This window comes from Coregonus clupeaformis, chromosome 13 (genome assembly GCF_020615455.1).
Source record: "Coregonus clupeaformis isolate EN_2021a chromosome 13, ASM2061545v1, whole genome shotgun sequence".
Classification (NCBI taxonomy): Eukaryota; Metazoa; Chordata; class Actinopteri; order Salmoniformes; family Salmonidae; genus Coregonus; species Coregonus clupeaformis.
Genome location: NC_059204.1, coordinates 52,843,581 through 52,852,833, shown reverse-complemented (window position 1 = coordinate 52,852,833; position 9,253 = coordinate 52,843,581). Strand labels below are relative to the sequence as shown.

The window sequence follows — 9,253 nt, the reverse complement described above, 5'->3', positions numbered from 1 at the left end:
CCTGTACACACTGAGGTCATACAATTGATGCACAATGCATTTGACAAAATGGTTGTTTTACAAATGATTGTTTATTTTTATTGACATTTTCAATGTTGTATACAGAAACAACAGAATACAACAAATACAAAGTAATAAGACCCAACAAATAAAAAACGACTACATTAAACTAAAATCACTAGTTAATCACATCACACTGGCAGAGAGAATAAGATAAATACATCAACCAAGATTATGAAACACATGAAGCGGGTTATGCTTATGGCTTAAATGTAACACTTCATTTTCACTGAGGTCTCATGAACCACTGATATGATCAAGATATTTACCCCATTTCAAATAATATTTAGTCGGAAAGACAGTTTCTCGTATGCTGCTACAGTACCCAGTTGGGAGAACCGTACTGGGGGTATACAAATGATATTTTAGTGATACAATAGATAGTTTGTCTGCAAAATAATGTGTGGTGTCTCCACAACACTTGTGTAATAATTTTTGTGCAGACAACTCTTTGCTGTATAACAACCATTGTGCCAAATGAGTTGTACATCAGTTGAGTCAACTTGAGTGTGACCTCAGTCACAACACATTCTTTGTTCTCCTTAACTATCCATCTCAAAGCAAGCAGCTGTATCTTGTAGTTGATCTTGTGGTCTCGGTTTAGATAGTCACTAATAATGACATCTATGCAGAAGTTAAGGTCATTAATTGCTTAGCCCAAACTCTAGTGCTGAAGATGATCATAGGGCCACAAAACAATCCTGATAGTTTAAAATAAAGCTGTGAAGAATATCTCATTATACTTTTCTTGATGTGAATAATGTTTAATCATTAGCCTACAACCCTTTCTAGACACTTCACCAATTATTTGAGTCCACGATTAATAAAGACATTGGCCGATATGATCCATACCGGCACTCAAGGGCCACTCACTACAGTATGCTACCAGTTTGTGTTTCTCTCTGGATCCTGATTGGCTACAGGACTGGCAGCACTACCACTGGACCAGACTACAGCATGCAACCGTTTCTTGATGATTCACCAATAATTTAGCAACTATTTTAGAGTCCACATTTAACAAAGACATTAGACCGACATCTGCCCTCAAGGGCTTGATCACCTCATGCTTCTCTGTTATTGGCTAGAGGACTGGCATGGTGTGACGTAGAGTGAGTTGTCGATATATGTCTTATAAGAGGTGGACGAGAGCTGAACCCCACACACCTTGGGCAGAGCCCTACAGAGCCTCAGCCTGTAACTGAACTGACAGTGAGTATTTCTGCTTCGAAATTACTTCAGGAGATCTCCCTGGTGATTCCTCTGCTTTCAATGTGAACTGAATAGTGACTGAAAAGCTACAGAAGAAAACAGTTCTGGGATTTTCTAATATTTATATTTTATTGTCTTTTCAGTATTCAATTGTTTTTGCTATTCAATTACAGTAATAGGCATTGCATTTATAGCAGTTTGCATTTGAGATTTTATTTGATTGTTATCAGATTGCATGTTTGATTTCATCCTATGGGGGTCTGTACAGGGCAGGCAATATGCTAGTCTGGTCCCAGAGCTGTTGTTTGGCATTGACAACAACCTTAGGAGTTGGCTATACAGCACAAAGAGATCTGGGACCAGCCTAATAATGTTTCTCATAGAGGTATAATGAATGTATGTTTGTCCTAACGTATGTGACTGAGACATGTCCAATACAACACCACCATTCCAAATCTGTCCAGGGCTGAAGGAAATATATTACAGATTTATTATAATAATGGATGTATTTTTGTCTCTACAGAATGATGCGACTGAGACATGTCCAATACTACAACACCTGTATAAGCAATATACTGTATTACAGATGCAGTGAGGTCCAAAAGTACTTGGACCGTGACCATTTTGTTTTTGTTTTGGCTCTGTACTCCAGCACTTTGAAATGATACAATGACTATAAGTGCAGACTGTCAGCTTAATTTGAGAGTATTTTAATTCATATTCATAATGTAGAATTGTTCAGAAACATATTCTATTCATATTTACAGTAAAAGTGACTCCGAATATGACACAATACATTATTTGCCATTCATTTCTATTGGGCATAAAATAATCTGAAACACAACCAAAACAAACTGCAAATGCATCCAACAAGTGTGTAGAGTCACAAGCTTGATGTAGCCATTGCGTGCTTGGAATATGGGACCAAATACTAAACTTTTGACGATTTTAATACACATATAAGTGAATTTGTCCCAGTACTTTTGGTTCCTTAAAAGGGGGGAGACTATGTACAAAAAGTGTTGTAATTTCTGAATGGTTTGCCCAATATGGATTACAATACCAAAGTGCTGGAGTACAGAGCCAAAACAACCTCACTGTATATGTGAGTCTTTTTGTCTCTACAGATGCGCCTGAAACATGTCCAATACAACACCCCCATTCCAGCTCCTGTCCAACAACGTTTCGTTGACCAATCAGAGGTTGGCAGTGCCCATAAGGACGTTCATGGGCTTTCTGTCTGTGTCTCCATGTCTCCTCTTCCTCTATATCAACACTGTCATGCTGTACAGTCTGAAGAGCAAGCCCATGTTCAGAGAGACCTCACGCTACATCTTGTTTGGTAACCCTGGCTACCGGAAGTTTTACACAAGATTAACACATTTAGTTTGCAATTCTTAAAAAAATATATTTTCTAAGGGTTTTCAGATGTATTGAACAGATAGTGAGAGAGGATGACAGTGCGGAAAAATAAAGAGAGGTTGTGTCAAGGGGCCAGATCTGAACCTATGCCACCACTGTAGAAGTGTGCAGAGGCTTCAACAATACCGCTAGCCCAGTCAGGGCATACATTCCATTTGAAATATTCCGTGGCATGTGGCTTGTTACATGATAACCTGTTTCCAATACATTTGATATGTCTTTAGGAGCTCTAAATGCACTCCAAACTAGCTTTTCATGTGTTTGTGAAAGCAAAGAGGGTAGAATGTGTCACAATTCAAGTTGTGTTAAAATACAATTTGTTATTGTGTAATTATTGTATTTCCAACTAATGTTTAACATGTTCATTTCCGGTAGGTAACCTCCTCTTCGCCGACACCATCCTACTGGTGACCAGCCAACTGCTGTACATATTAGCCGTGGCTGGGTTGTTTGTGATCCGATACATATGTGTTGTGATTGTGTTGGTGGCCATTTTCACCAGCGCTGTTTCCCCTCTCAACCTGTCTGTGATGTCGCTAGAGAGGTATGTAGGCCATCTTTCTTTCTAGTAAACAATTGTTGTTTATACCCTTTTCCCCGTTTAGTCCCCCTGACAAAAGAGGTTTCTAACCTCAAGGGTTAAATAAAGGTTAAATAGTGTACTACTTTTGACCAGGGCCTATATTTGGGACTCAATAAAAATGATCCTTTCCAGGTACGTGGCTATCTGTTATCCTCTGAGGCATGCCTCCATTGTCACCCCCGGGACTACGGGCGTGGTCATTGCTGTAGTGTGGATCCTGTGTTCCCTAAACACTATCATTAAGCTTATCATGCTGCTGGTTCTAGAGTCCATGCCTCTGGACCAGTTAATGCAGGAATTCTGCTCTACCAGCCAACTTTTCCACCTGAAGATTCACAACCAGGTAGACAACGTGTTCATCAGCATCGTCTTCATAACCGTTAGTTTTATCATCATATACTCCTACATCGCTATGATGATGGTAGCCAAGTCCGCCTCCTCAGACAAGGACTTGAACACCAAGGCTCGTAACACGGTTCTACTGCACCTGATCCAGCTGGGGCTGAGTCTCTCTTCAACCCTGGTTCCTACCATAGTGTCAGCCTTGAAATCCAAAGCAATGGACAAAGCCACACAGATCGAGTACATTGTGTTTATCATCCTGATTATCCTGCCCAGGTGTCTGAGTCCTCTGATCTACGGCCTGAGAGACCAGACGTTCAGACACATCCTCGTGTACCATCTCACCTGTGGCCTCAGATGCACAGTGCAGCCCATTAAAATCTCCAGCTATTGATAACATTAATGTTTTTTATTGTAACAGAAAAATTCCTTCCGTTTTTAATGAAAACTGTTTTTAAGAACTTGTAATAATGCTGAAGAAATGTACAGAACTAAAACACACGTATGTAAACGCTTTAAAGGGTTAATCTGCAGTTGCTACATACATTTTTTGACATGCACCCATTGATTCTTGAAGAATATAACTTATAAATGCCTCATTAGCTTCGTTCAACTGTCAGAACCCAAAGTATAAGTCTGTTTGACTATAATGTTCGTAAACAAAGTAAAATGTAAACAAACACTCTATAGCTTCAAACATGGTTAAAACTAGCATTTTGATATCATGGAATGTCAGTCCTTACATCTATAGCACTTTCTTTGAATTTGAGAGTAGTTACATTTCTCCAGCCCCATCCCTCAGCTTTTTACAGAAACAGTGGCGCTTTGTTATTGTTTCAACTGCGGATTGCCTCTTTAAGGAGTTACTTAAAGTTTTCCTGTAATACAATTTATGAAATAAACACCTTGATTTTTAGGAATATTTAATAAAAGGGATTTGACTTGAGCCTCCTCGTGCTTCCCGAGCTTCTTTACCTTTTAATGTACATTCACTCTTTTGATCCATCGTAGTGACCCACTCCTCTGTTTGACCACCCGATGGAGCCAAATTGCAGTTAAAGCCTTCCAGCACCGGCCCTTTGGTCACATATACTTTTTTAACCAGACTGAACGCTGCGCCCAATGATAAGTGCAGCTTTCAGTCAGGTTTAACCAGGCTACCTAGCCACATATCCTTCAATGTGCCATGTAGATGACACATTTTATCTCGGTGCTAAGCCATCTCCTATTCTGATGATCTGACTCATACAAAACAAATCACAGACACAATAGAGGCACAGAGAGAGACAACAAGTATGGATAAATGCACTTTAATATATTCACAAAGTAATTCAGCATCAGTGCTTTACAAACAAGAGAAAGAGAGAAATTGGCACTTAGTACGGTATAGTTTGTGTGACTATCGAGTGATGATGTTATCCATCAACTGTGATAAAGAGGATTTAGTGATAGAGGGTGCTGGATGTGTCACAAACGGCACCCTATTCCATATTTTGTGCTCTAGGCCTACATTTGACCAGGTCCCATAGGGTGGCATTTGGAACACATCCAGAATATATTTTTCAAAAGTAGTGCACTTTAATGGGAATACATTTACATTTTAGTCATTTAGCAGACGCGCTTATCCAGAGTGACTTACAGTAGTGAGTGCATACATTTTCATACTGGTCTCCCATGGGAAACAAACCCACAACCAAGGTGTTTCAAGCGCCATACTCTACCAACTGAGCCACATGGCACCCATTTGGGACCTATTTGGGACAGATCCCCACCACCCCCCAGCATCCAAAATCTGACATAGATACATTAGCCTACTTATCCAGCGGGAAAAATGTGGCATTGTAAACTGGTTTTCTGGTTATAAAGATAACCTGATTACAACAAGGTAAAGAAGACATCTGGGAAAGATGTCATATTTTTGTTGTTAGAGGTCTTTTCTGGTCACTAAAAAGATGTCTAAAAAACATATTTCTCTGACCTCACTTTGCAATTGCATGATATTTACACTAAGTGTAAAAAACACCTGCTCTTTCCATGACATATTGTAGACTAGACAGGTGAATCCAGGTGAAAGCTATGATCCCTCATTGATGTCACTTGTTAAATCCACTCCAATCAGTGTAGATGAAGGGGAGGAGACTGGTTAAATATGGATTTTTAAGCCTTGAGACATGGATTGTGTATGTGTGCCATTCAGAGGGTGAATGGGCAAGACAAATATTTAAGTCCCTTTTAACAGGGTATGGTAGTAGGTGTGAGGGGCACCAGTTTGAGTGTGTGAAGAACTGCTATGCTGCTGGGTTTTTCACGCTCAACAGTTTCCAGTGTGTGTCAAGAATGGTCCACCACCCAAAGGACATCCAACCAACTTGACACAACTGTGGGAAGCATTGGAGTCAACATGGGAGGGCATCCATGTGGAACGCTTTTGACACCTTGTAGAGTCCTGCCCCGACGAATTGAGGTTGTTCTGAGGGCAAAAGGGGGTGCAACTCAATATTAGGAAGGTGTTCCTAATGTTTTGTACACAATGTATATTACATACGTTTCACCCGAATTGAAAGATGAAAAGACAGTTGAAGATATGTAATATTGTATACATTGTAATATTGTTTACATTGTAATATTGTATACATTGTCGTCAACTTCACTATACCAAAATATGACAGTAGCTGACTGAATGTATGTTTGTTGCATAGAGAAAAATAGGCAGTAGTACAACCACATGGTTTGTGTTTGAAATTGGGTTAACAACAACCTATTCTAACTCTGTTGTATTCCATAAGGAGCACCACCAACTCCACTGGGTCTGTCATAAGATGAGAGACACTCATCCCCCTTCACATCACCCTCTCCTCCGACTCTCACACTGACCCACATGCAGGGGCTGCGTCCCAAATGGCACCCTATTCCCTACATAGTCCACTACTTTTGACCAGATCCCTATGGGCCCTGGTCCAAAGAAGTGCACTATATAGGGAATAGGGTGCCATTTGAGATGCAGCCAGCCAGCCCAGTATATCCTCAACCAACCAGACAGAACCAGAACCAGGAGGAAGCATAGACCAGAGTTGCTCTGTTGTTGAAGAAGGCATGCCATATGTAATGCCCTGGACCAGAGCATAGGGCCAGAGACCCAGAGACACACTGTATGGTATTGATAATGCAACTTTGGTCAAAGACACATGAGTATTAATAAAATGTTTGACATGATTTAGTAAGGAGAGAGGGAGTGGGCCCATCCCTCAGCTTTATAGCAAGAAAATTGGCAGGCTGAAAACATATTTTTGACATATAGTAACAAGAGAATGAGTATCTGTTCATTTCTAAACATTTCAGTGGTTTCTGCATATTAACTGGGGGAAATAAATCTTAACAGAGTGAGAGGCCAGGCTATGGCTTATGTTACTGTCTCTGAACTAACTGAATGTTTATGAGGCCTGGGTTCATTGGTCTAGGAGACCTATCTCAGCCACTCTCACTTGTAAGCTTCATTTATGCACAGTAGGTAGAAGAAGCTGTTATACACTGATACAGGGTCAGATGTTTTCCATCCCCTAGTGGTAAAGGTTAGAATTGGGGTAATCTGATCCTAGATCTGTTGTTGACTGATTTATGTAATAGTGGAGAACAGCAAGCAGTGTTTTTTTTTATATAAATCTTTGGAATGAACTCCCTGTAGCATTGGTCTGGTCCCAGATCTGATGGTGCTCTTGCCAACTCCATTGCTGTCGTTCTGAAGTCAATGTTAGGCATGACAATGAGTGACAGGAGTTGGCAAGATAGCTCCAACAGACCAGCACTCAGGCTAATGTAGTACCACTGTAAACCAATCATATAAGTCCATATCATTGTGCTCAGAGTTCTTTCTTGAGGCGTGGTCATGAATAGAGGCAAGGGTTTTTCTAAACAGGTTAAACTTCTGGCCCCTATTTGTGAGGCTTCAAGGTTTGTCTTTCTAAACATTGAACAGCATCACAAGCGTAGTCACTTCTAGACTAGTGATATAGGCTTCGTCCCAGATGGCACATAGGCCTCTAGTCAAAAGAAGTGTACTTCATAGGGAATAGAGTGCCATTTTGGATGTAGCCATAGTGTTGAACCCAAGTAATAGACAAAAATTACCAGATAATCATGCATCCATTAAAAACCATTAGAAAACATCAACTGGAGTGTGTCATACATTTATATACAGTGCATTCGGAAAGTATTCAGACCCCTTGACTTTTTACACATTTTGTTACGTTACAGCCTTATTCTAAAATTGATTAAATAGTTTTTTCCCCTCATCAATCTACATACAATAACCCATAATGACAAAGCAAAAACAGGTTTTTAGAAATGTTTGCACATTTATAAAGAATTATAAACTATACTATAAAAAAAACTGAAATATCAAATGTACATAATTATTCAGACCTTTTACTCAGAACTTTGTTGAAGCACCTTTGGCAACGATCACAGCCTTGAGTCTTCTTGGGTATGACGCTACAAGCATGGCACACCTATATTTTGGGAGTTTCTCCCATTCCTCTCAAGCTCTGTCAGGTTGGATGGGGAGCGTTGCTGCACAGCTATTTTCAGGTCTCTCCAGAGATGTTAGATCGGGTTCAAGTCCGGGCTCTGACTGGGCCATTCAAGGACATTCAGAGACTTGTCCCGAAGCCACTCCAGCGTTGTCTTGGCTGTGTGCTTAAGGTCTTTGTCCTGTTGGTAGGTGAACCTTCGCCCCAGTCTGAGGTCCTGAGCAGGTTTTCATCAAGGATCTCTCTGTGCTTTGCTCCGTACATCTTTGCCTCAATCCTGACTAGTCTCCCAGTCCCTGCCGCTGAAAAACAACCCCACAGCATGATGCTGCCATCACCATGCTTCACCGTAGGGATGGTGCCAGGTTACCTCTAGATGTGACACTTGGCATTCAGGCCAAATAGTTCAATCTTGGTTACATCAGACCAGATAATCTTGTTTCTCATGGTCTTAAGAGTCTTTAGGTGGCTTTTGGCAAACTCCAAGTGGGCTGTCATGTGCCTTTTACCTGGGAGTGGCTTCCGTCTGGCCGCTCTACCATAAAGGCCTGATTGCTGGAGTGCTGCAAAGATGGTTGTCCTTCTGGAAGTTTCTCCCATCTCCACAGAGGAACTGTAGAGCTCTGTCAGAGTGACCATCAGGTTCTTGGTCACCTCCCTGACCAAGGCCCTTCTCCCCCAATTGCTCAGTTTGGCTGGGCGGCCAGCTTTAGTAAGAGTCTTGGTGGTTCCAAACTTCTTCCATTTAAGAATGATGGAGGCCACTGTGTTCTCGGGGACCTTCAATGCTGCAAAAATGTTTTGGTACCCTTCCCCAGATCTGTGCCTCAACACAATCCTGTCTCGGAGCTCTACGGACAATTCCTTCGACCTCATGGCTTGGGTTTTGCTCTGACATGCACTGTCAACTGTGGGACCTTATATAGACAGGTGTGTGCCTTTCCAAATCATGTCCAATCAATTGAATTTACCACAGGTGGACTCCAATCAAGTTGTAGAAACATCTCAAGGACGATCAATGGAAACAGGATGCACCTGAGCTCAATTTCGAGTCTCATAGCAAAGGGTCTGAATACTTATGTAAATAAGATATTTCAGTTTATTTTTATTT

At 41.0% G+C, this 9,253-nt stretch overlaps 1 protein-coding gene across 1 annotated transcript; it reads left to right on the top strand.

Annotated features, from left to right (window-relative positions):
- The first annotated feature begins 1,230 nt into the window (after positions 1 to 1,230).
- Positions 1,231 to 4,513, top strand: LOC121580280 (odorant receptor 131-2-like). The gene is made up of 4 exons (XM_041895338.1): positions 1,231 to 1,269; positions 2,397 to 2,611; positions 3,067 to 3,235; positions 3,407 to 4,513. The coding sequence occupies exons 2-4, from the start codon at positions 2,410 to 2,412 to the stop codon at positions 4,008 to 4,010; spliced, it is 975 nt and encodes a 324-aa protein (XP_041751272.1). The 5' UTR covers positions 1,231 to 1,269; positions 2,397 to 2,409; the 3' UTR covers positions 4,011 to 4,513.
- Positions 4,514 to 9,253: the final 4,740 nt, after the last annotated feature.